This window comes from Bombina bombina, chromosome 2, assembly GCF_027579735.1.
Source record: "Bombina bombina isolate aBomBom1 chromosome 2, aBomBom1.pri, whole genome shotgun sequence".
NCBI classification, from domain to species: domain Eukaryota; kingdom Metazoa; phylum Chordata; class Amphibia; order Anura; family Bombinatoridae; genus Bombina; species Bombina bombina.
Genome location: NC_069500.1, coordinates 1,027,549,465 through 1,027,577,444, shown reverse-complemented (window position 1 = coordinate 1,027,577,444; position 27,980 = coordinate 1,027,549,465). Strand labels below are relative to the sequence as shown.

Genomic DNA, 27,980 nt, shown 5'->3' with positions numbered 1-27,980 from the left:
AATGCCATATATACAGAGATTGTTCCTCCTATTGCGGTTCTCGAAATCCTCCAGTTTCTCCTGCAATGCTTCTATTTTAGCATCTTATATGTTGGCTTGGGTAGAAATAGCTCCCAACATCTCACTTACAGTGTCTTGCATTTCTTTAACCTCTTCTACCATGTGCTCCAGCTCATTAATATTTTTACACATATTTGACAATTCTGATGTTATAAGAGATTTGAGAGATTCAAAGTCCTCTTTTGTAGGCAACTTTGCAATATAATTTTTAATTGCTTAACATAATCCACTGGAAGAAATGTATTGGGGACCAGAGGCACAGAGGTTTCTGAACCAGTATTTTCTGACATAGCAGGGGAAATAGATAACAATACACCTGAAGCTTGAAAAAAAAAAAAAAAAAAAAAAAAAAAAAAAAGACACCTGGAGTGTGTTATGCACTTTCACCATCTTATCAGATTTAGGATTATTTTTTAAGATATCTTGTGCAAAAATAGAAATATGTATTTACAATAAAAAGTTAATTGTTCTGTAAGTGAAGAACATTGGAATGTTAAGTATTCATAACTCCTGTTGGGTTAGCATGCAAGCGGTAGGTGTTAGGATTTTTCTTTTCGCTCTCTATTGAATTCTATGGGGAGAAGTTAACACGGTCGTGATATTTTTTCTTTCAAATCATTATACGCACGCTTATTTACGCAAAACACTTCCGTCTAGTAAAGATTAAGCTTGAGCGGAAGCGCTATATAGCGCTCCACTTGTAATCTAGCCCTGAATGCCCAACCTTATTAGGAAGCCTTTCAATAATAGAGTAACGCTGTAGGCATTATCTCCTATTGATATCCACACAGTGAAATATTATTCAAGATATTGTTAATTTGAAGACACTTCTAGTGATATTAATACATGGGACTAGAATTTGAAGTAAAGATTTTTGTAAATGTTTATAAATTATGTTATCAAACCTCAGGGATTAGTTCTGTTGTGTTTAAACATGGAGAAAATGTAATTACATTAAGTGAGTGCTAATAATTATTCCTTGTTTTCTTTTTTTTGTGTAAACAATATTATAATATTGCTAATTGGATTCCCCCACAAGTTTCTTACTGGTTTGCTCAAAATAATATCATAATAATGTGGGATATATTGAAGTAGGGATATTTACAGACATCCTCCCAGAGAGTTTTTGCTTTTTGTTTTAAATGATATCCATGAAATGTATTGGAGAACAGTTTACCAAGGTATTGAAATAAACACCATTGGATTCAGAGTAACATTAGTCCTGTAGACACATTTTAAAAATGAGATAGTTTTAAAATGATAGAACCTATAAATACAGTAGGTTTGCATTATCAACAAATGTGTTATCTGAACTTCAAAATGATTAGTAGACAGCCATCAGCCAATCACAAATGCATATACGTATAGTCTGTGAATTCTTGCATATGCTCAGTAGGAGCTGGGGGCCTCAAAAAGTGTAAATATAAAGACTGTGGACATTTTGTAAATGGAAGTAAATTGGAAAGTTGTTTCAAATTGCATGCTCTACCTGAATCATGAACGTTTCATTTTGACTTGAGTGTCCCTTTAAGTGATAGTCAAGGAGAACTGAATATTCAACCATGCACAATAAAGTCAAACTACTGCTATCACAATATAGAAGCTTGTTGCTTTTTGTACCCTATTATAACCAATAACAAGAGAGAAGTGCATCAATATATCACAGGAATTATTCTTATCTGTCACTGCCTCTTGTCTATCACCTTTACTAAAGCAATATTCCTTATACCTACTAACCTTCGCAAATAAAATAAAAACACCAGCAAAAGAAATCATTTTTATTTGCTTATCCAATGCTTATTTTTTATCCATCATTTTAAAATCATCCCAGCATAGAAATGCTTATTTTTTTTATTTGCATGTGCTCACTTTTATGCAGACGATACTGTTATAATCTCAACATCAGTCTGAAGTACTGCAAGAACCAAATGTAAAGCACGGCGCCATGCCTCAATTTTCGGAGTAACATTATCATACACTGGTTCGACGCCACCTTTGGTATAACTATCAATTAATAATATTTTTTTATTATACTCTCTTAGTATGTATTGTGATGGAGAAGAAGAGCAACTAATATTCTGAAGTTCCTTCTGTATGAACGTCATGGCTTCCAGTTCTGAAGTATATTCACCAATATTACAAAATAGGATAGAGAGATATTTATACCAGCCCTTAGCAAGGCATTTGAATATATATGCCTTATAATGTATGGAAGCATTAACCATCCATGATGACATGGTGGGAAACATTGCTGCTTCAGTTGGGCTCTCTTTTTGAATACATTCCTCCTCAAGTTTCCTAAGGTGAGCAAGACACAAAACCTCCACAGCTCCACCTCCATGAAACACTTTTTTCTCTTGTAGAGCGTGATGTATCCTGTAAGCTGAAGACCAAAACTGATCTTCTATTATGTGCATCTTTGACCCTATTCTACTGCTCAGAATGACTGTTATTAGATTCATTTTCCTTGCATTAATATTAATGGCAATTCTTTGACCTACTTCTATTACTGTACTCCCTTTGGTGCAAATGCTGACAAAAGCTCCACTACCTATGCAACACTGACTAAGCTGAGTTAAATACGTAACGGGTATCGCTCGTGTAGATTCACTAAATGCCTCAAGAACATTTTGTGGTACATGAGAAACAGTAAGAATATTCCTATGAATGCACTGATTCATAAGTATGGGGCATATATCACCTTTTAATAAAATCAAATTAACGTTGGCTTGGATAATTTTACTGAATGTTCCGCTAACCCATGATTCTTCCCGTTTACTCTTCACACTGAAAGGATCAGAAACAATTTTTAGGTTGGTTGAACAGTTAAATCCCATATGGCGATAGCTCTCTGTTAAGCTACCATCTAAAAGAAGGACTTGTAGTGACTTGCCCTTTAGGTAATTAGAGACAGCTGCATTCTCTGGTGGTACTAATGTTGTAAACCCAAAAGAAGCATTACAGTATTCTTCAGATAAACCAGGTAAACAGCAAGTGTAAAGCCGAGAAACATGAATGTGGCTTTTGGTGACAGATGTTTCATTAGCATTTTCAACAAAATGGTAAAACGCACTTTTCACCAGATTCATAACGTTCTGACTACCATGGCTCAAAGATCTTGCCACATTTTCCAGCGTATGACTTGAGGATGAATCAGCTTCCGTCTTTTGTGAAAAATCCTGACAAAAAGTGCGCTCAGAAACGTAGAAATGTCTACTGTGAGTAAGCTTCTTTTTCAGATTACTCTGGATTTTAAAATGTGTCCCACTAGGCTGATGTAGGCCTCCGGGACCCTTACTATTTAAAAAAGAGTTATTGCATTTAGAAACAGTTTTATTTTTAGAATCCTGATCTTCACAATGGTACTCACACTTTGATGTATGCTCACATAGGGATACACAATGAATGTGGCCCGTGGCAAAAGACCTTTCAGCTACACAACCTCTGGTTATGGACACATTCTCAAGAGGAACTAGCAAGTGTTGGACTTGCTCTATGCAAGAGTTTAGTCCTTCTATTAGTAACGTGGCTATTAGTGAAGTTGGTATTCCTTGTTGAAGGCATTCAAGTACAGAACTGCTCCAACACCCAGCAAGCAAAAGCAAAGTGGTGGTTCCAGTTTTATAACGTTTTTGATGAGCCTGAACTGTTTCATTAAGAAGTTGTCCAACGCTACTAGTTAAGTCCAGACTCTCCAAAAGATGAAATGAAGAACAAGTCAAAGTACTTTCATTTGTGCTCTGGTCAAAAATAAATTTGTATGATTTTACTGGTCCCAAGAAAGATTTTACAGAATTTGTCAACGTAGACAGCTGCTGTAGTCCTTTATGCTCTCTTAATCTCATAGTAGTTTCTGAACAATTAATCACCTTTACCTATGTATAAAAAGAAGAAATGAATATTAATACTGTATAATGCAAAACTGCACTTCTCATAGTCAGCAATCAGAGTATATCACAATGTATAGCGGTACATGCCAAGGGTGCCCCCTATCACCTATACTATTTTATCTAGCCCTTGAACCATTGATGGTTAAAGTTTGAGAAACAATTAGAGGAATTCAGATAGGAGATATGAAATTAAAAGTAGCAGTTTACGCTGATGATATGTTATTATTTCTTAGACTCAAAAATCAAGATTCTCAAAACAATTAAAATACTAGAAACAGTCGGATCATTTTCGGGGTATAAAGTTAATACAAGTAAATCAGAAATCTTATGGCTACCCAGACAAAAAAAAAATTCTCTTCGAAACCCAATTTTTAAAGTAGCTGCAGAAAGTATAAAGTATTTAGGAATAATATTTTCTCAAATACCAAAAGAATGGTACAAACTAAATTATGATACAATATTTTAAAAAACAATAGGAGGAGATTAAGAGGTGGGCATGTTTACCAATTACACTTTCAGGAAAAATAAATATGGTGAATCTACCACTAAACATCAGAAATAAAGATATACTACGGTTTAAAAAGGCAATATATTATTTGTATTGGAATGGTAAGAAATCTAAGATTTCAAATGTTAAGCTCTGTATATCAAAAGAGTGGGGAGGATTGGGATTGCCTGATTTGAATGTCTATAACTATGTCTTTCTTTCAAAGATAGTTTTGGCCTGGATTACTGAGAATAAGACTTTCCTCGAATTAGATTTTTTTTTAATTAAACCCTTTGAATTAAATACCTTAATTCATATTGGCTATAGGAAACAACCGAATAGTGTTAAAAGGCTAGAGAATATGGGAAACTTAATCTTAGCTTGGCAAAAAGTATGTAAGATATTTAAGATAGACTATCACTTTTCATAATATCTCTCAATTAAGGGTAACCCTGAAGTTATAATTAGTCCCAAGATATGCAGAGAATGGCAAACTAAGGGACTCACTCATCTACATCAATTAATTGATGAAGATGACAAATTGATCAAGGACTTTGACTATATGAAAAAATAGATTTGGTTGTACAAATACACAATTCTTTATCAATCTTCAACTGAGACATTATTGTAACAAAATAGGAAATACTATTTATGATACTAAAAACTGGAAAACTGGGATATTTTGAAACCAATTATAAACTTATTTTCACAAGGAAAGACCTCCTGCTCACTCTTATATAAGATTAATGATCAAAAAAGATTGGATGAAGAAAAAAAAAAATTGTACAATTGAAACAATTTTTTCAGCAGTGCAAATTATATTTTTAGTGAAAGGAGAGGAGTATAGGGAATTGACCCGTTTTATGAACACTGTAGTTCTAGTAGGTAGAAACATAGGGGCCGAATTATCAAAGGTCTTGCAGACCTGATCCGACAGTGCGGATCAGGTCCGCAAGACCTCGCTGAATGCGGAGAGCAATACACAAGAGCTGCTGGTGCAACGCCGCCCCCTGCTGACTCGCGGCTAATCGGCCGCCAGCAGGGAGGTGTCAATTAACCCGATCGTATTTGATCGGTTGAATTGCGGCGAATCCTGTCCGCCTCATCAGAGCAGGCGAACAGGGTTATGGAGCACTCGGAGCTTGATTAATGGGCCTCATAGTGTTTAAACAATGGAAGTCAATAAAAGTCACAAGTTTACAGTTATTTTTAAAGAGATTACATCAACAAATGATATATGAACAGTATGACACAGACAGACAATCCGAAAAACAAATTGCTAGATTTTTTGGAAAATGGGAATGGTATATAAAATCTTTAAAGCAACCAACACAAGAAATGATAATTAAAGTATTTGAAAGCTCAGCTCAGAGGGAATTGGTTGTTGGTTTAGAGGTGGGAGGATAGAGGGGGAGCCCCTTCCTTTTTTTCTTTTTAGTTTCATCTTTCTTCCCTTTTCTTTTTTTTGTGTTTCTCCTTATTTGTCCTATAAGTACATGTAAAGGATTAAATAAGGTAACAAGATTATTCAAGAAATATAGCGGACCTAAGTTAAAGGGACACTGAACCCAATTTTTTTCCTTTTGTGATTCTGATAGAGCATGGAATTTTAAGCAACGTTCTAAATTTACTCCTATTATCAAATTGTCTTCATTATCTTGGTATGATTATTTGAAAAGCAAGAATGTAAGTTTTAGAAGCTGGCCCATTTTTGGTGAACAACCTGGGTTGTTCTTGCTGATTGGTGGATAAATTCACCCACCCTAAATTAGTTTATTATAAACGTGACAATGAAGATTAGTAGGATAAATAACTGTATTCATTTACAATATCATGTTAATTTATAGTTTTGTTTTTATTTTACTATTATTTTCTCCTTTTAAAAATAGAAGCCTCACAATCGGTGAATATAACTTTGTCTTACATGTCGTAAACATTTGTAATACCAAAGAAGAAAAGAAAGGAATGAAAAATAAATAAAAGAATACTGTATAATGCAGACAACGGTTTTATCTAAACATCCTCTCCAGATATGTTGTTTGGCTGTTACTTTATGACTTATATGTTCTGCTTTAAAGGATTTGTTTCAATTCGCACTTCAAAAAAGCAGGCAAATAAAAAGACAGTAAAAAATAGCTATAGGGACACTGGACTGTAAAATGATTTAATGGTCTTTTAAACAACTTCTTTTTCATATAGATATAATTATAGTAGCCCTCTAACAAGTAAATCTCATTAAAGGGGTAGTAAACCCCAAAATTTTCTTTAATGATTTGGATAGAACATACAATTTTAAACAACTTTCCAATTTAATTCTACTATCAAATTTTCTTCATTCTCTTGTTATCCATTGCTGAAAGGACAGCATTGCACTACTGACAGGAAGCTGAAAATATCTATTTAGCCAATCACAAGAGACAAATGTGTGCAGGCACCAATTAGCAGCAGCTCCCACTAGTGTATGATATGTGCGTATTCATTTTTTAACAAGGGATACTAAGAGAACGAAGCACATTTTGAAAATAGAAGTGAATTTAAAAGTGTCTTAAAATGAAACGCTCTATCTGAATCATGCAAGTTTAATTTTGTCTTTCCTATCCCTTTAGGTAAATAATTATATACATGTAATGACATTTGTTTCGTAAGACACTTTAATTGTATTATATGTACATATTCAGAATAACATATCTACCCCTCCCTCCTGATAAATGAAAAATAATTGAACATGTTACTTTATGTAAACTACTGTAGTGTAGTGTGTACCATGGGCATGTAGACATGAACAGGAACTGCAGTGCAGGGATACCTCTCCAGGGTTGCTCTTGCTGGTGAAGAGGCAATAAAAGTCTATAGTACAGAGAAATGTGAATGTATATCTAACCCTATCCCTTATAACGTTGAACTTTAATAACAGTCAAGTATCTCTATTCCCATTACAAGGAGTAGCGCAGAAGGCATTATTATTTATGTTAATGCACTGTTTAAATTATTATTTTTGTGTCTAAAAATCGCAAATTAAAATGGTTCAATAGTTTTAAATCTACCGTGACGCAAGAATTCTTACTGACCCATAAGGACAACTCACGCAACACTACCAACGAATGAATATTAGCGCCACTGGAACCCTGCATCAAACCTTTTTTTCCTTATCTAAGGACAGGAATATTAGTTTTTATAAAATGATTTAAATAACATTATTTTAGAGCCATTACTTTAAAACACATCGCCTACATGCTATCTATTCACGGAGCCATAGTGACAGGATTTTATTAATGCATCAAAATGTATTGTATTTTCGTTCTGCCACCAGCTAAGTCACCTAACAGCAATCACGGACCTCTTTCACAAATGGGGACAGCTCATCCTCCCGCCCACGGTCTTCCCCAAGGCTGCCAGGTTATCCACATACAGTAAACAGACAACGTAATCCGACAGTAACTGCGCTCCAGTGAAACAGAGGCGGGCTCTGGGCGGGTGCGGAGGTTGCCAAGGAGACCTTAGAATTAGCGTCTGTTGTATCAACGTTCGTTAGTAATGGCGGGCAGGGAGCGCTCGTTGTTGCAATGTCTGGAGAGTTCCATGACAGGGGGAGGGGTTATCTTGGGAAAGCAACGCTACTGATTGGCTGGGAGCTATTGTTTCTGCTAGTAGGCGAGGAATGAATAACCGTGGGGTATTCCCTAATGTTAGTGGCTTCACTTGTTACTGTGTTAGGACTCATTGGCTGGCAGGAGGGCAGCGAGACGGCCAAAGCTAAATCACCGGCAAGATAATGGTGAGTAATAATGCTGGGGCTAGACGCCCACACACAATGCATCACGCTCCGCTCGTGTGATGGGTTATTAAATCAATAACCACTGCAGTCATTAGGGTAGGAACAGCCAAGTGATAGACTTTGCTTTTTAGCTTGAAGATCCACGACATCATAAGAGATCCGTGGGCTATGATGTGTAATGCAATTATTACATTTTTAAATGTAACATAACATTGTCTCTTTAAAGGTACAGTTTCAAAACTCAGTAAATGAACAGTAAGAGCCCCTTTCACTCGGGAATGGATAGTAGTGTTAATCTAAAACTGAAATAATTAATGGTGTGTGTGCGTTGTGAAATTCTATTAATTATTTGTGATAAATCCAATTAATCAACCACTTTAAACACCTGTCAGATGTACTACTATTATCAAATTTTCTTAGTATCCTTTGTTGAAGAGCTGGGAAATAAGTTCAGGAGTGTGCACTTGTCTGCAGCACTGTTTCCTGACAACAAAGCAAATTTGATAAAATTAGTAAATTGTCAACTTTTTTTTTTTTTTTTTTTTAAAAACCCTGTATTTTCTATCTGAATCATGAAAGAAAACATGTTGGGTTTCATGTCCCTTTAAAATACGTCTACATTTCAGCAGCAAGTCTATTTGTAAAATTAAATATATACATTCAGTGGAAACTGCATTAAACATTAACAAGCATGGAAATTCTGAAATGATACACGCTATTTGATAGGGAGTATAGGTTTAAATTTTCCATGCTTTTAAAGGGATACTAAACCCAAATTCTTAATTCAGATATAGCTTGCAATTTTAAGCAACTTTCTAATTTACTCCTATTATCAATGTTTCAGCTAAGAAGCCTGCCCATTTTTGGTTCAACACCCTGGATAGCGCTTGCTGATTGGCGCATCCTGGGTGCAGAACCAAAAATGGGCTGGCTTTTTCAAATAAAGATAGCAAGAGAACAAAGAAACATCGATAATAGGAGTAAATTAGAAAGTTGCTTAAAATTGCATGCTCTATCTGAATCATGAGAGAGAAAAAAATGGATTTAGTGTCCCTTTAATGTGGAATGAAACTGCTGCAGCCATACTTGCTACCCTCTAGTCAACAGCACCATACAGACCAGTATACTGCCGCTGAGCTTTGTCTTTATTACTTAGAATTTTGCTTTTACTGGGAATGCTGACGAAAATAATTGACTATAAAAAATACGTGACTTTAAACCTGTATATAAAAGCAACTCTTAACTAAGCATTGCCTAACGGACAATAATATATATGTTACATCATGTAATTTGGCGATTTTTATGGCCCTTTAAAGGGACAGTCTACACCAGAATTTTCATTGTTTTAAAAGATAGATAATCCCTTTATTACCCATTCCCCAGTTTTGCATAACTAACACCTTTATAATAATATACTTTTAACCTCTGTGATTATCTTGTATCTAAGCCTCTGCAAACTGCCCCTTTTTTCAGTTCTTTTGACAGACTTGCAGTCTAGCCAATCAGTGCCTGCTCCCAGATTACTTCACGTGCACGAGCACAGTGTTATCTATATGAAATATGTGAACTAACACCCTCTAGTGGTGAAAAACTGTTAAAATGCAATCTCAAAGAGGTGGGCTTCAAGGTCTAAGAAATTAGCATATGAACCTCCTAGGTTATTCTTTCAACTAAGAATACCAAGAGAACAAAGCAAAATTGGTTATAAAAGTAAATTGGAAAATTGTTTATAATTACATGCTCTATCTGAATCATGAAAGTTTATTTTGGCCTAGACTGTCCCTTTAATACTTTAAACATTTTAAAGAAAATTTCAGTCAAGTTAAAAACCACCTGGAAAAACAGTCTAGTTAACTTTAAGGGACATAATACCCAACATTTTTCTTGTATGGTTTAGGTAGAACATACCATTTTAAACAACTTTCCAGTTTACTTCTATTATCAAATGTCCTTCATTAGCACTGCGGAATCTGTTGGCACTCTACAATAAAAACTGATAATAATAATTCTCTTGGTATCATTTGTTGAAGGAGCAGCAACACACTACTAGTTGCTAACTGAACACATGGGCGAGCCAATGACAATAAGTATAATATGCAGCCACCAATCAGCAGCTAGAACCTAGGTTCTTAACTGCTTCTGAGCTTTCCTAGATTAACCTTTCAGCAAAGGATAACAAGAGAAGGAAGCAAACTAAATAGAATTAGATTGGAAAGTTGTTTAAAATTGTATGCTATGTCTAATTATTACTTCACCATCCCGTTAAACTGTGTGTGTATGTGTATATATATATATATATATATAATTATTATTTTTTTAATATACATGCATTTATTTACTGAAGCTATTTAATTCATTTAAAGTTCAACTACCGAAAAGTTACTGAATTTTAAATAACTATTAAAGCCACAAACTTTGTGCTAGTTGTCCAGTTACGTGTGTGTGCGTTTGTATAATTTTGAAAAGTGACAGTCCATGCATATTAATAGAAACATAATTTTTTTTAATGGTAGCACAACCTGACTGTGTGACTGCCACTGCTGATTGGGTCAGTGGAAGTTTCGGGGACCCTCAGTCCTCTTTGGCTCCCAAGCCATGCTTTAACAATGCGTCCCTATTGTGAGGGTTAAACACCCAGCGTTGCAGGGTCGATAGTGTTAAAATTCCATGCTCTAATGAATTAGAGCATACCATTGTTTCACAATAATGACCCTTTATCTTACAAGTTTAAACCTGTTTTAGGTGTTCTTTGAGAATCTCATACAGACCTTTAACACAGAAGAATTATAAATCTCACCATTAAAGTGAAGGTCAATTTCGATGAAGTAGTGCACGGTTTTAATAATCCTATTAAAAACAAGGGCACTTTAATTCATCAACATTTACATTTTACTAGTTTTCTTCAAAATCTTAGCTTTTAATCCTGACAGCCGCTGCAGCGCTTCCTCCGCCGTTCGCAAGCCCTCTTCACGGGTCCAAAATGACGAATCCGGCTTCTTCCAATCACGACGTTGCCTCAGGCCATGATTCCCCCGGGTCGGAAGCCGTGATTGGAAGATGCTGGATTTGTCATTTCTGATTTATGAAGAGGCTTCTGACGGCCGGGGGAATCGCTGGAGCGGCTGTTAGGATTAAAAGGTAAGTTTTTGAAGAAAACAAGTGAAATGTCAATTTTGATTAATTAAAGTTCCCTTGTTTTTAATATGATTATTAAAAACTGGGCACTAATTCATCAAAATTGACCTTTACTTTAATATATCAATGTCCCTTAAAGGGACAGTATAAACTCATTTTCAAATAACTGCATGTAATAGACACTACTATAAAGAATAAGATGCACAGATACTGATCTAAAAATCCAGTATAAAACTGTTTAAAAACTTACTTAGAAGCTCTCAGTTTAGCTCTGTTGAAAAGGTAGCTGGAAAGCCCACTGCAAGTGGGAAATAAGACATTCTCCCTGAGTCCCCTCCCCCTTCTTTTGCGTATGAAAAGACCCTTTACACAAACAGGAGCAAGCTGGAGAAGGTAGCTGACGGTATTCTCATAAAACTTTGGGGCTTGGTTAGGAGTCTGAAAATCAGAGCAATGTTATTTAAAAATAAGCAAAACCTATCTTTAAAAGAAAAACAAAAAAAAACACAAAACTTTATGGGCTATATAAATAGATCATCTACAAGACATTTTATGCAAAGAAAAAATGAGTGTATAATGTCCCTTTTTAAAGGTATGTAAAACACCTTGTAAATACTATATTATTCTGTAGTTCTGTGAGTGAAGAAAAAAAACTTTCTGGACAACAACACTTTGGGTTGATTCGCTGTAGCTTACACTGTCGGCATAACCGCATTTAACATTGCACAAGCATTTCTTGTGAAATGCTTGTGCAATGCCGCCCCCTGCACACTCGCAGCCAATCATCCCAATCGGATCGCGATTATTGCAGTCCGCCACCTAAAAGGTGGCAGAGAAGTTAAAGAGCAGCGATATTACAACCGCTGCTTCTTAAAGGGAAATTAAACCCATTTTTTTTTTCATGATTCAGATCAATATGCACTAATGGTTTCTAACTGAACGCATAGGTGAGCCAATCACAATCAAGATATATATATATATATATAGCCACCAATCAAAAGCTAGAACCTAGGTTCTCTGCTGCTCCTGAGCTTTACTAGATAAACCTTTCAGCAAATAATAAAAAGAGAATGAAGCAAATTAAATAATAGAAGTAAATTGGAAAGTTGTTTAAAATCATATTCTCTATCTGAATCATATTGTTTTGGGGGGGGGGGTTCATATCCCTTTAACTTCTGTTTCCGGCGAGCCAGAAACTACAGGGGTAGAAAGCAGTATCCGCTGCTTATTAAATCTACCCCTTTATGTGCTGCAGTGCTTTTTAAATGGTTATACTTCCCCCACCATTTGCTATATCTGAAGTATCAGGTCTTGCCACTTATTTTGTTAGCAAAACTTGCATTTTATGCAGTATCTTATCACCTTTGCTGAGGCCAGTTAGGGCAGATATGTGGCAAGGTCAGATTGTGAAGTCCTGTAGTGTTTTCTTAAATTTCTCAGAATTAGAAAACCTACAATTTTGGTTGGTAAAGGAACCATTTGGTTATATTTTAATTTATCTTTCATTCTCCCTAGTCCCTACTTAAATTAATATATTGAATTCTCTCTCCTGGAAAGGTCCTCTGGCCGCCCCCATGCCCACAGAGTTTCTTTCTTCTAATCTTCTTTGACTGGCGGTATTAACTTACAAAATTATGCTCACAGTGATGCTCTAAATTTACATTGCTCTGTCATCTTGAAGGCAGCTACTGTGCATGTGCATTACTGGAAGCATGTGCAATATAGCAAGCGAATAGTGCCACAGGTCCCTTGAGGTTGGCTGCACTCCTGCTGCAGATTACAAGAAAAAAACTCTGCATATAACTTGGAGGCATTTACAGTGTTTTTCAAGAAATATATATGGCCTATATTTGTTTAAGGCTTGTGTGGGAGCTGAAACGTTATGGGTTAAGGCCCTTTGTTGGATTTTTTTCTGTTTTGCACATAAAGGCTTGATGTGTATAATCCTGTGTTTTGCCTGCTGTTTTTTTGGTATTCCCCACATACCCTGGCCAGGTAAGGGTTTATTTGGACTGTGGATACTTCGTATGTGCACCAGGAGGTTGTACCTGATGGTGAGTGCTGTTTTTTTGGTTTGAGAGCTCTGGGTTGTTATATAAACTCTTTTTAAGAAGACGTTTCGTCACATAGGATTTCTTTCATGCAATTGGCAAGAGTCCATGAGCTAGTGACGTATGGGATATACAATCCTATTAGGAGGGGCAACGTTTCCCAAACCTCAAAATGCCTATAAATACACCCCCACACCCACAATTCAGTTTTACAAACTTTGCCTCCTATGGAGGTGGTGAAGTAAGTTTGTGCTAAGATTTCTACGTTGATATGCGCTTCTCAGCATTTTGAAGCTCGATTCCTCTCAGAGTACAGTGAATGTCAGAGGGATGAGAAGGGAGTATCACCTATTGAATGCAATGGTTTTCCTCACGGGAGATCTATTTCATAGATTCTCTGTTATCGGTCGTTGAGATTCATCTCCTACAACCCTTATTCAGATCAACGATATACTCTCATATTCCATTACCTCTACTGATAACCGTTTCAGTACTGGTTTGGCTATCTTCTATATGTGGATGGGTGTCTTTTAGTAAGTATGTTTTTATTACTTAAGACACTCTCTCAGCTATGGTTTAGCACTTTATGTATTTATATAAAGTTCTAAATATATGTATTGTACTTATATTTGCCATGAGTCAAGTTTAAGTATATTTCCTTTTGCAGACTGTCAGTTTCATATCTTGGAAATGCATTTTTTTAGGAAAAAAATGTTCTTACGTGGGGTATATTCTTTTTTCAATTGTCTGTTCTTTTTAATTCACGGGCAAAATTAGGCTCTCAAGGGCGCAAAATGCCAAAGTATATTGCGTAATTTTTGCCGCAAAGTTACGTTCAATTACACAAATTCGTCATTTCTGGCGTCTTAATCAACGCCGAGTCCTTTCACAAGGTTACGTCTTTGATGACGCGAGTGTGTCATTTCCAGATGTTGTTAGCGGCAAAAAAAATTCTGTTTGTGTTGTGCGTCATACTTGCCGCCACATATTTTCTTTATTTAAAACCCCATTCCTATATGCATCTTGCCTTTTTTCTCTATCGGAGGGCTATGCTGTTTGCATTTTTTTGCCATTCCTATGTTGTTTTTTATCTTACATTTGCAAGATGTCTCAATCTGATCCTGTCTCAGAAATCACTGTTGGAACCCTGCTGCCTGATAACAGTTCTACCAAAGCTAAGTGCATTTGTTGTAAACTTGTGGAGATTATTTCTCCAGCTGTGGTTTGTAATAGTTGTCATGATAAGCTTTTACACTAGAGAATGTGTCCATCAGTAATAGTGCATTGCCTGTTGTTCTTGTTCCTTCAACATCTAATGTACAAGATATACTTGTGAATTTAAAATATTTTTTTGCTGATTCTATTCAGAAGGCTTTGTCTGCCATCCCGCCTTCTAAAAAACGTAAAAGGTCTTTTAAAACTTCTCATAAAGTTGATGACATTTCAAATGATTGACAACATACTGAATTATCCTCCTCTGATCAGAGTACATTCGTTCTTTGGAAAGGAAGTGTTGATTACATTGGCTATTGAGGAAACGAGTCCTCTTGTTATTAAGATTAGTAAACATTTAAATTCTGTTTATAAACCACCTGTGCTTACTCCAGAGGTTTTTCCAGTTCCTGATGCTATTTCTGATATGATTTCTAAGAAATGGAATAGGCCTGGTACTTCTTTTATTCCTTCTTCAAGGTTTAAAAAATTGTTTCCTTTGCCAGCAGTTACATTGGAGTTTTGGGAAATGATCCCCAAAGTTGCTGGGGCTATTTTTACTCTTGCTAAACGTACTACTATTCCTATGGAAGATAGTACTTATTTCTCTTGTTAAGTGTATCCAGTCCACGGATCATCCATTACTTATGGGATATTAACTCCTCCCCAACAGGAAGTGCAAGAGGATTCACCCAGCAGAGCTGCTATATAGCTCCTCCCCTAACTGCCATTAACAGTCATTCTCTTGCACCCAACGAATAGATAGGATGTGTGAGAGGACTGTGGTGATTATACTTAGTTTCATACCTTCAATCAAAAGTTTGTTATTTTATAATAGCACCGGAGTGTGTTATTCCTTCTCTGGTAGAATTTGAAGAAGAATCTACCTGAGTTTTTCTATGATTTTAGCCGGAGTAGTTAAGATCATATTGCTGTTTCTCGGCCATCTGAGGAGAGGTAAACTTCAGATCAGGGGACAGCGGGCAGATTAATCTGCAAAGAGGTATGTAGCAGCTTATTATTTTCTGACAATGGAATTGATGAGAAAATTCTGCCATACCGATATAATGTAAACTCAGCCTTAAATGCAGTAGCAGCAACTGGTATCAGGCTGTCATGTATGTATATTTTACACTTCAGTATTCTGGGGAATGGCACTTCACTGGAATTATACTGTATGCATAAAACTTTAGCCTAATTTGCAGGGACTAGCAACAGGCTTTTTAATAACACTCAATTTATTAATGTTAAACGTTTTTTGCTGGCATGTAAAATCGTTTAATTTTCTGAGGTACTGGGTGAAAAAATGTTTTGGGCACTATTTTTTTCCACTTGGCAGTCGTTTTATTTAATTTATGACAGTTTACTGATCTCTCTCACTGTTATGTGTGAGGGGGAGGGGCCTTTTTTGGTGCTTTTGCTACGCATCAAAAAATTCAGTCAGTTTATTGTCTTCCCTGCATGATCCGGTTCATCTCTACAGAACTCAGGGGTCTTCAAAACTTGTTTTGAGGGAGGTAATCACTCACAGCAGAGCTGTGAGATTGTAGTTGACTGTGATAAAAAAAAAAAACGTTTATTTCTGTATTTTTTTTTTTTTCTGCTATCAGGGTTAGTTATCCTTTCCTAATGGGAGCAATCCTTTGCTAAAATTGTGTTTTTTACAAAGATTTGATGCTATAACTTTTCAGTTTATTAATTTTCAACTGTCATAACTTTTTCTGTGCTTCTTATAGGCACAGTACGTTTTCATATTATAGTAAATTACTTGAAAAGTATTTCCAAGTTGCTAGTTTATTTGCTAGTGTGTTAAACATGTCTGATTCAGAGGAAGATATCTGTGCTATATGTGCTAAAGCCAAAGTGGAGCCCAATAGAAATTTATGTACTAACTGTATTGATGCTACTTTAAATAAAAGTCAATCTGTACAAATTGAACATATTTCACCAAACAACGAGGGGAGAGTTATGCCGACTAACTCGCCTCACGTGTCAGTACCTGCATCTCCCGCTCGGGAGGTGCGTGATATTGTAGCGCCGAGTACATCTGGGCGGCCATTACAAATCACATTACAGGATATGGCTACTGTTATGACTGAAGTTTTGGCTAAATTACCAGAACTAAGAGGTAAGCGTGATCACTCTGGGGTGAGAACAGAGTGCGCTGATAATATTAGGGCCATGTCAGACACTGCGTCACAATTTGCAGAACAGGAGGAGCTTCATTCTGCGGGTGACGGTTCTGATCCAAACAAACTGGATTCAGATATTTCAAATTTTAAATTTAAGCTGGAAAACCTCCGTGTATTACTAGGGGAGGTGTTAGCGGCTCTGAATGATTGTAACACAGTTGCAATACCAGAGAAAATGTGTAGGTTGGATAAATATTTTGCGGTACCGGCGAGTACTGACGTTTTTCCTATACCTAAGAGACTTACTGAAATTGTTACTAAGGAGTGGGATAGACCCGGTGTGCCGTTCTCACCCCCTCCGATATTTAGAAAGATGTTTCCAATAGACGCCACCACACGGGACTTATGGCAAACGGTCCCTAAGGTGGAGGGAGCAGTTTCTACTTTAGCTAAGCGTACCACTATCCCGGTGGAGGATAGCTGTGCCTTTTCAGATCCAATGGATAAAAAGTTAGAGGGTTACCTTAAGAAAATGTTTGTTCAACAAGGTTTTATATTGCAACCTCTTGCATGCATTGCGCCTGTCACGGCTGCAGCAGCATTTTGGTTTGAGTCTCTGGAAGAGACACTTGAATCAGCTCCATTAGATGAGATTACACACAAGCTTAAAGCCCTTAAGTTAGCTAACTCATTTATTTCAGATGCCGTAGTACATTTAACTAAACTTACGGCTAAGAATTCCGGATTCGCCATTCAGGCACGCAGAGCACTGTGGCTAAAATCCTGGTCAGCCCGACGTTACTTCTAAATCTAAATTGCTTAATATACCTTTCAAAGGGCAGACCTTATTCGGGCCCGGGTTGAAAGAAATTATCGCTGACATTACAGGAGGTAAAGGCCATGCCCTGCCTCAAGACAGAGCCAAACCTAAGGCTAGACAGTCTAATTTTCGTTCCTTTCGTAATTTCAAAGCAGGAGCAGCATCAACTTCCTCTGCACCAAAACAGGAAGGAGCTGTTGCTCGCTACAGACAAGGCTGGAGACCTAACCAGTCCTGGAACAAGGGCAAGCAGGCCAGGAAACCTGCTGCTGCCCCTAAGACAGCATGAATCGAGGGCCCCCGATCCGGGAACGGATCTAGTGGGGGGCAGACTTTCTCTCTTCGCCCAGGCTTGGGCAAGAGATGTCCAGGATCCCTGGGCGTTAGAGATCATATCTCAGGGATACCTTCTAGACTTCAAATTCTCTCCCCCAAGAGGGAGATTTCATCTGTCAAGGTTGTCAACAAACCAAATAAAGAAAGAGGCGTTTCTACGCTGCGTACAAGATCTTTTATTAATGGGAGTGATCCATCCGGTTCCGCGGTCGGAACAAGGACAAGGGTTTTACTCAAATCTGTTTGTGGTTCCCAAAAAAGAGGGAACTTTCAGGCCAATCTTGGATTTAAAGATCCTAAACAAATTCCTAAGAGTTCCATCGTTCAAAATGGAAACTATTCGGACAATTTTACCCATGATCCAAAAGGGTCAGTACATGACCACAGTGGATTTAAAGGATGCTTACCTTCACATACCGATTCACAAAGATCATTACCGGTATCTAAGGTTTGCCTTTCTAGACAGGCATTACCAGTTTGTAGCTCTTCCATTCGGATTGGCTACGGCTCCGAGAATCTTCACAAAGGTTCTGGGTGCTCTTCTGGCGGTACTAAGACCGCGAGGAATTGCGGTAGCTCCGTACCTAGACGACATTCTGATACAAGCTTCAAGCTTTCAAACTGCCAAGTCTCATACAGAGTTAGTACTGGCATTTCTAAGGTCGCATGGATGGAAGGTGAACGAAAAGAAGAGTTCTCTCTTTCCACTCACAAGAGTTCCCTTCTTGGGGACTCTTATAGATTCTGTAGAAATGAAGATTTACCTGACAGAAGACAGGTTAACAAAGCTTCAAAATGCATGCCGTGTCCTTCATTCCATTCAACACCCGTCAGTAGCTCAATGCATGGAGGTGATCGGCTTAATGGTAGCAGCAATTGACATAGTACCCTTTGCACGTCTACATCTCAGACCGCTGCAATTGTGCATGCTAAGTCAGTGGAATGGGGATTACTCAGACTTGTCCCCTACTCTGAATCTGGATCAAGAGACCAGAAATTCTCTTCTATGGTGGCTTTCTCGGCCACATCTGTCCAGGGGGATGCCATTCAGCAGGCCGGACTGGACAATTGTAACAACAGACGCCAGCCTACTAGGTTGGGGCTCTGTCTGGAATTCTCTGAAGGCTCAGGGACAATGGAATCAGGAGGAGAGTCTCCTACCAATAAACATTCTGGAATTGAGAGCAGTTCTCAATGCCCTTCTGGCTTGGCCCCAGTTAACAACTCGGGGGTTCATCAGGTTTCAGTCGGACAACATCACGACTGTAGCTTACATCAACCATCAGGGAGGGACAAGAAGCTCCCTAGCAATGATGGAAGTATCAAAGATAATTCGCTGGGCAGAGTCTCACTCTTGCCACCTGTCAGCAATCCACATCCCGGGAGTGGAGAACTGGGAGGCGGATTTCTTAAGTCGTCAGACTTTTCATCCGGGGGAGTGGGAACTTCATCCGGAGGTCTTTGCCCAAATACTTCGACGTTGGGGCAAACCAGAGATAGATCTCATGGCGTCTCGACAGAACGCCAAGCTTCCTCGTTACGGGTCCAGATCCAGGGATCCGGGAGCGGTTCTGATAGATGCTTTGACAGCACCTTGGACCTTCGGGATGGCTTATGTGTTTCCACCCTTCCCGATGCTTCCTCGATTGATTGCCAGAATCAAACAGGAGAGAGCATCAGTGATTCTAATAGCGCCTGCATGGCCATGCAGGACTTGGTATGCAGATCTAGTGGACATGTCATCCTGTCCACCTTGGTCGCTACCTCTGAAACAGGACCTTCTGATCCAGGGTCCCTTCAAACATCAAAATCTAATTTCTCTGAAGCTGACTGCTTGGAAATTGAACGCTTGATTTTATCAAAACGTGGTTTTTCTGAGTCAGTTATTGATACCTTAATACAGGCTAGGAAGCCTGTTACCAGAAAGATTTACCATAAGATATGGCGCAAATACTTATATTGGTGCGAATCCAAGAGTTACTCATGGAGTAAGGTTAGGATTCCGAGGATATTGTCTTTTCTACAAGAAGGTTTAGAAAAGGGTTTATCCGCTAGTTCCTTAAAGGGACAGATTTCAGCTCTGTCCATTCTTTTACACAAACGTCTGTCAGAAGTTCCGGACGTTCAAGCTTTTTGTCAGGCTTTAGCTAGGATCAAGCCTGTGTTTAAAACTGTTGCTCCACCATGGAGTTTGAACTTAGTTCTTAATGTTTTACAGGGGGTTCCGTTTGAACCCCTTCATTCCATTGATATCAAGTTGTTATCTTGGAAAGTTCTGTTTTTAATGGCGATTTCCTCGGCTCGAAGAGTCTCTGAGTTATCTGCCTTACATTGTGATTCTCCTTATCTGATTTTTCATTCAGACAAGGTAGTTCTGCGTACTAAACCTGGGTTCCTACCTAAGGTGGTCACTAACAGGAATATCAATCAAGAGATTGTGGTTCCATCTTTGTGTCCTAATCCTTCTTCGAAAAAGGAACGTCTGCTACACAATCTAGATGTAGTCCGTGCCCTGAAATTTTATCTACAGGCAACTAAGGATTTTCGACAAACGTCTTCCCTGTTTGTCGTTTATTCTGGTCAGAGGAGAGGTCAAAAAGCTTCGGCTACCTCTCTCTCCTTTTGGCTTCGTAGCATAATACGGTTAGCCTATGAGACTGCTGGACAGCAGCCTCCTGAAAGAATTACAGCACATTCTACTAGAGCTGTGGCTTCCACTTGGGCCTTTAAGAATGAGGCTTCTGTTGAACAGATTTGCAAGGCTGCAACTTGGTCTTCTCTTCATACTTTTTCCAAATTTTACAAATTTGACACTTTTGCTTCTTCGGAGGCTGTTTTTGGGAGAAAGGTTCTTCAGGCAGTGGTTCCTTCCGTATAAAGAGCCTGCCTGTCCCTCCCGTCATCCGTGTACTTTAGCTTTGGTATTGGTATCCCATAAGTAATGGATGATCCGTGGACTGGATACACTTAACAAGAGAAAACATAATTTATGCTTACCTGATAAATTTATTTCTCTTGTAGTGTATCCAGTCCACGGCCCGCCCTGTCACTTTAAGGCAGGTAATTTTTCCATTAAACTACAGTCACCACTGTACCCTATGGTTTTCCTTTCTCTGCATGTTTTCGGTCGAATGACTGGTAATGGCAGTTAGGGGAGGAGCTATATAGCAGCTCTGCTGGGTGAATCCTCTTGCACTTCCTGTTGGGGAGGAGTTAATATCCCATAAGTAATGGATGATCCGTGGACTGGATACACTACAAGAGAAATAAATTTATCAGGTAAGCATAAATTATGTTTTTAAAGATCCTTTAGATAGGAAACCTAAATCTTATCTAAGGAAAGCCTATTTATATTCTGGTCATCTCAGGCCTGCAATTTCTTTGGCTGATGTTGCAGCTGCATCAACTTTTTGTTTGGGAAAATTTAGCGCAACAAGAAATGGATTCTGATTTGTCTAGTATTGTTCGCTTGCTTCAACATGCTAATAATTTTATTTGTGATGCCATTTTTGATATCATCAAAATTGATGTTAAACCTATGTCTTTAGCTATTTTAGCTAGAAGAGCTTTGTGGCTTAAATCTTGGAATGTGTACATGACTTCTAAGTCTAGATTGCTATCTTTTTCTTTCCAAGGTAATAAGTTATTTGGTTCTCAGTTGGATTCGATTATTTCAACTGTCACTGGGGGGAAGGGAGTTTTTTTTGCCTCAGGATAAAAGACCTAAGGGTAAATCTAAAACTTCTAATCGTTTTCGTTTCTTTCGACAAATTAAGGATCAGAAACCTAATCTTTTCCCCAAGGAATCTGTTTCCAATTGGAAACCTTCTTCAAATTGGAATAAATCCAAGCCGTTTAAGAAACCAAAGCCAGCCCCCAAGTCCGCATGAAGGTGCGGCCCTCATTCCAGCTCAGCTGGTAGGGGGCAGATTACGATTTTTTAAGGATGTTTGGACAAATTCTGTCCAAAATCAATGGATTCTGAGTATTGTCTCTCAGGGGTATTGAATAGGATTCAGAGTAAGACCTCCTGTGAGAAGATATTTTCTCTCGCGCATCCCAGCAAATCCAGTAAAGGCTCAGGCTTTCCGGAAGTGTGTTTCAGACCTGGAGCTTTCAGGGGTAATCATGCCGGTTCCATTTCAGGAACAGGGTATGGGATTTTATTCAAATCTATTCATTGTCCTGAAGAAAGAAAATTAATTCAGACCAGTTCTGTATCGGAAAATTTTGATATTCTATCAGCCAATCGGAATTGAAAAGACCCCATCTTGGATGAGGTCACTTAAAGGTACCGTCATTTAGTGTTAGTCGTCGGAAAGAAGAGGATGCTCCGCGTCGGATGTCTTGAAGATGGACCCGCTCTGCTCCGGATGGATGAAGATAGAAGATGCCGTCTGTAGGACCTCTTCTGCCCGGATAGGATGAAGACTTCGGACCATCTGGAGGACCACTTCTGCCCGGTTGGGTGAAGACGTCTCAAGGTAGGGTGATCTTCAGGGGGTTGTGTGGTTTTTAGAGTAGGGTTGGGTGTGTGGGTGGTGGGTTTTAATGTTGGGGGGGTATTTTTTGTTTTCCAGGTAAAAGAGCTGATTACTTTGGGGCAATGCCCTGCAAAAAAGCCCTTTTAAGGGCTATTTTTAATTTAGTGTATGGTAGGGATTTTTATTATTTTGGGGGGATTTTTTATTTTGTTAGGGGGATTAGATTAGGTGTAATTAGCTTAAAAAAATTGTAATTATTTTCTGTAATTTAGTGGGGGGGGTTCTTTGTAATTTAGTTAATTGTATTTAATTGTAGTTAGTGTAGGGAATTAATTTGATTATAGTGTAGTGTTAGGTATAATTGTAACTTAGGTTTATTTTTATTTTTATTTTATAGGTAAATTTGTATTTATTTTAACTAGGAAGTTATTAAATAGTTAATCACTATTTAATAACTATTGTACCTAGTTAAAATAAATACAAAGTTGCCTGTAAAATAAAAATAAACCCTAAGATAGATACATACAATGTAATTATTAGTTATATTGTAGCTATCTTAGGGTTTATTTTATAGTTAAGTTTTTAGTTTTAAATAGGAATAATTTAGTTAATTGTAGTAATTTTATTTAGATTTATTTAAAATTATATTTAAGTTAGTGGATGTAAGGGTTAGGGTTAGACTTAGGTTTAGGGGTTAATACATTTTAATATAGTTGCGGTGACGTTGGGGGCGGCAGATTAGGGGTTAATAAATGTAGGTAGGTGTTGGCGATGTTAGGGACAGCAGATTAGGGGTTAATAAAATTTAACTAATGTTTGCGAGGCGGGAGTGCAGCGGTTTATGGGTTAATATATTTATTGAAGCTGCGGCGATGTCCGGTCGGCAGATTAGGGGTTAAACATTTTATTTTAATGTTTGCGATGTGGGGGGGCCTCGGTTTAGGGGTTAATAGGTAGTTTATGGGTGTTAGTGTACTTTTTAGCATTTTAGTTAAGAGTTTTATGTTACAGCGTTAGCCCATAAAACTCCTAACTACTGACTTTTAAATGCGGTAGGAGTCTTGACAGGATAGGGTGTACCGCTCACTTTTTCCAAGACTCGTAATACCGGCGTTAGGAAGATCCCATTGAAATGCTAGGATACGCAATTTACGTAAGTGGATTTGCGGTATGCCCGAGTCGCAGAAAAAAAGTGAGCAGTACACCTGTAAGTGCCAGACTCCTAATACACAAAACTCGTAATCTAGCCGAATATAAATAAAGTATGTTGATTTTTTTTTTTTAAAACAAATAAAAAATAAATATGTTGTAATCTCAGTGTTTAAAAGGACATTAAAGGTAATTAAGGACTCACTATCTCAGTGATTATCCCCATGTTAAATGTATGGATTGTGACTAGGGCTGAGTTTTAGATTAATCGATCGGTCTCTCATTGATCGACTAGTACGGCATTAGTCTATTACTGATATATCACATTTTGCTATATTTTGATAGTCAAAAACAGCCCGTAGCCAGCCTACCAGCCCGTAGCCTTAGCCTAAGCCTACTACTGATTGCAGATTGTCTCACTTGGCGGCAGTTATGACGTGTTATTTTGTACTTGTAGTAGACAAAACAAATTTTGCAAAAAATGGCATCTTCAACAAAAAGTCCTGCTTGGAAATATTTTGAAAAACTACATGAAAAGGCAGTTAAGTGCAACATTTGCGGCGTGCAATTGCAGTAAAATAAATCCACGACTTCCATGTTAAGCCACCTAAAAAACAAACACCTGTCTGCATTGGTGGCGACCAGAGAAAGAAAAAGGACAGCAACAAACATACATTGCAGCTTTTACAGTAAGACAACGGCAATGTGACAATGTGCATTCTGAAACAACGTTGAATCTGATAGCTAATATGGTAGCAAAGGACATGCTTCCTATAAGTTTTGTTGAAGGAGAGGGTTTTCAGGAGTTAATGAAATATGTCGAGCCCGAAAAACAAAATTTATGCTTACCTGATAAATTCCTTTCTCCTGTAGTGTAGTCAGTCCACGGGTCATCCATTACTTATGGGATTATAACTCCTCCCTAACAGGAAGTGCAAGAGGATCACCCAAGCAGAGCTGCTATATAGCTCCTCCCCTCTACGTCATATCCAGTCATTCGACCGAAAACCAAACGAGAAAGGAGAAACTATAGGGTGTAGTGGTGACTGGAGTATAGTTTAAAATTTAGACCTGCCATAAAAAAACAGGGCGGGCCGTGGACTGACTACACTACAGGAGAAAGGAATTTATCAGGTAAGCATAAATTTTGTTTTCTCCTGTTAAGTGTAGTCAGTCCACGGGTCATCCATTACTTATGGGATACCAAAGCTAAAAGTACACGGATGACGGGAGGGACGGGCAGGATCTTTATACGGAAGGAACCACTGCCTGAAGAACCTTTCTCCCAAAAACAGCCTCCGAAGAAGCAAAAGTGTCAAATTTGTAAAATTTGGAAAAAGTGTGAAGTGAAGACCAAGTCGCAGCCTTGCAAATCTGTTCAACAGAGGCCTCATTTTTAAAGGCCCAAGTGGAAGCCACAGCTCTGGTAGAATGAGCTGTAATTCTTTCAGGAGGCTGCTGTCCAGCAGTCTCATAGGCTAAACGTATTATACTACGAAGCCAGAAGGAGAGAGAGGTAGCCGAAGCCTTTTGACCTCTCCTCTGTCCAGAATAAACGACAAACAGGGAAGAAGTTTGTCGAAAATCTTTAGTTGCCTGCAAATAAAATTTCAGGGCACGGACAACGTCCAAATTGTGCAGAAGTCGTTCCTTCTTTGAGGAAGGATTAGGACACAATGAAGGAACAACAATCTCTTGATTGATATTCCTGTTAGTGACTACCTTAGGTAAGAACCCAGGTTTAGTACGCAGAATTACCTTGTCTGAATGGAAAATCAGATAAGGAGAATCACAATGTAAGGCAGATAACTCAGAGACTCTTCGAGCCGAGGAAATAGCCATTAAAAACAGAACTTTCCAAGATAACAGTTTGATATCAATGGAATGAAGGGGTTCAAACGGAACACCCTGTAAAACGTTAAGAACTAAGTTTAAGCTCCATGGCGGAGCAACAGTTTTAAATACAGGCTTAATCCTGGCCAAAGCCTGACAAAAAGCCTGAACGTCTGGAACTTCTGACAGACGTTTGTGTAAAAGGATGGACAAAGCTGAGATCTGTCCCTTTAACGAACTAGCGGATAAACCCTTTTCTAAACCTTCTTGTAGAAAAGACAATATCCTAGGAATCCTAACCTTACTCCATGAGTAACTCTTGGATTCGCACCAATGCAAGTATTTGCGCCATATTTTATGGTACATTTTCCTGGTAACAGGCTTCCTAGCCTGTATTAAGGTATCAATCACTGACTCAGAGAATCCACGCTTTGATAGAATCAAGCGTTCAATCTCCATGCAGTCAGCCTCAGAGAAATTAGATTTGGATGTTTGAAAGGACCCTGCACCAGAAGGTCCTGTCTCAGAGGTAGAGACCATGGTGGACAGGACGACATGTCCACTAGGTCTGCATACCAGGTCCTGCGTGGCCACGCAGGCGCTATTAGAATCACCGATGCTCTCTCCTGTTTGATCCTGGCAATCAATCGAGGAAGCATCGGGAAGGGTGGAAACACATAAGCCATGTTGAAGACCCAAGGTGCTGTCAGAGCATCTATCAGAATCGCTCCCGGGTCTCTGGATCTGGATCCGTAACAAGGAAGTTTGGCGTTCTGGCGAGACGCCATGAGATCCAGATCTGGTTTGCCCCAACGCCGAAGTATTTGGGCAAAGATCTCCGGATGAAGTTCCCACTCCCCCGGATGAAAAGTCTGGCGACTTAGAAAATCCGCTTCCCAGTTCTCCACGCCTGGGATGTGGATCGCTGATAGGTGGCAAGAGTGAGACTCTGCCCAGTGAATTATCTTTGAGACTTCCATCATCGCTAGGGAACTCCTTGTCCCTCCCTGATGGCTGATGTAAGCCACAGTCGTGATGTTGTCCGACTGAAACCTGATGAACCTCAGAGTTGCTAACTGAGGCCAAGCCAGAAGGGCATTGAAAACTGCTCTTAATTCCAGAATATTTATGGGAAGGAGACTCTCCTCCTGAGTCCATAATCCCTGAGTCTTCAGGGAATTCCAGACAGCGCCCCAACCTATCAGGCTGGCGTCTGTTGTTACAATCGTCCAATCTGGTCTGTTGAAGGGCATCCCCTTGGACAGATGTGGCCGATAGAGCCACCATAGAAGAGAATTTCTGGTCTCTTGATCCAGATTCAGCATAGGGGACAAATCTGAGTAATCCCCATTCCACTGACTTAGCATGCACAATTGCAGTGGTCTGAGATGCAGGCGTGCAAAGGGTACTATGTCCATTGCCGCTACCATTAAGCCTAATACCTACATGCATTGAGCCACTGACGGGTGTGGAATGGAATGAAGGACACGGCAAGCATTTAGAAGTTTTGTTAACCTGTCTTCTGTCAGGTAAATTTTCATTCCTACAGAATCTATAAGAGTCCCTAAGAAGGGAACTCTTGTGAGTGGCAATAGAGAACTCTTTTCTTCGTTCACTTTCCACCCATGTGACCTTAGAAATGCCAGTACAAACTCTGTATGAGACTTGGCAGTTTGGAAACTTGACGCTTGTATCAGAATGTCGTCTAGGTATGGAGCTACCGATATTCCTCGCGGTCTTAGTACCGCCAGAAGAGAACCCAGAACCTTTGTAAAGATTCTTGGAGCCGTAGCTAACCCGAAGGGAAGAGCTACAAACTGGTAATGCCTGTCTAGGAAGGCAAACCTTAGGTACCGGTAATGATCTTTGTGAATCGGTATGTGAAGGTAGGCATCCTTTAAATCCACTGTGGTCGGGGGGCGGAGCCGGCAGCTCAACTGGTAGGACGTGTGGAGACAGAGCTCTGGCCACAAAAGTGATATTTTAGCTCATATAACCTGCTAAATACAGCGAAATTGCCCAAAACATATCTAGGGCAGCTAATACAGTCACCCGGCACTGTTTCCTGCTCGTTTTTGCAGAAATTTACAACCGCAAACAACAACCGCTTGGGAGCTCCAGACCACTTTACAGGAAAGGCCGCGGTCGCGGCCTACACCGGCACACGCAGTTAAGCCTTCACTAGCGGAATTACGCCTGATAACTGCAGGACCATCTCCTTGAGCCATCGGACTACCAAGCACACTGGGAGAGGTGAATATACTGGTTAGCAACCCGATTTTATGGTAATATAAGCTCAGTATTCCTAACGGCATCTCACGTGGCAGCTTGTAAGTAGCCAGCAACTTGCTTTTTTTCTTTCACTAAGAGACATTTAATTCAGGCTCTATAGATTTGGCTTTATGGCCATTATTCTACCTTCTGTTGAAGCATTGTATACAGCTGCTGCCTCACTGCGACTTTATTTGAATAAGCTTTACAACTCTGTGAGTGGCACATGGAAACCATTACTTTAAATCTTCACACAATTTACTATTGTTCTTCATAATGTGAAATTCTCTAATTACAAGTGTGTAGACTGAAATATACCTCATTTATTTTGCTCTCATATTTGGA

At 38.8% G+C, this 27,980-nt stretch overlaps 2 protein-coding genes across 2 annotated transcripts in view; one reads left to right on the top strand and one right to left on the bottom strand.

Annotated features, from left to right (window-relative positions):
• Positions 1-1,824: 1,824 nt before the first annotated feature.
• BBS12 (Bardet-Biedl syndrome 12) lies at positions 1,825-8,011 on the bottom strand. The gene is made up of 2 exons (XM_053703622.1): positions 7,775-8,011; positions 1,825-3,935 (listed from the first exon to the last, which is right to left on the bottom strand). Exon 2 carries the CDS (start codon positions 3,903-3,905, stop codon positions 1,932-1,934), a length of 1,974 nt encoding a protein of 657 aa, XP_053559597.1. The 5' UTR covers positions 3,906-3,935; positions 7,775-8,011; the 3' UTR covers positions 1,825-1,931.
• Positions 8,012-8,025: 14 nt separating this feature from the next.
• Positions 8,026-27,980, top strand: part of LOC128650000 (uncharacterized) — a 41,238-nt gene continuing 21,283 nt past the window's right edge. The window contains exon 1 of the mRNA XM_053703623.1: positions 8,026-8,212. Coding sequence (XP_053559598.1) covers positions 8,210-8,212 — 3 coding nt within the window. The 5' untranslated portion in view covers positions 8,026-8,209. The remainder of the gene's footprint in view (positions 8,213-27,980) is intronic.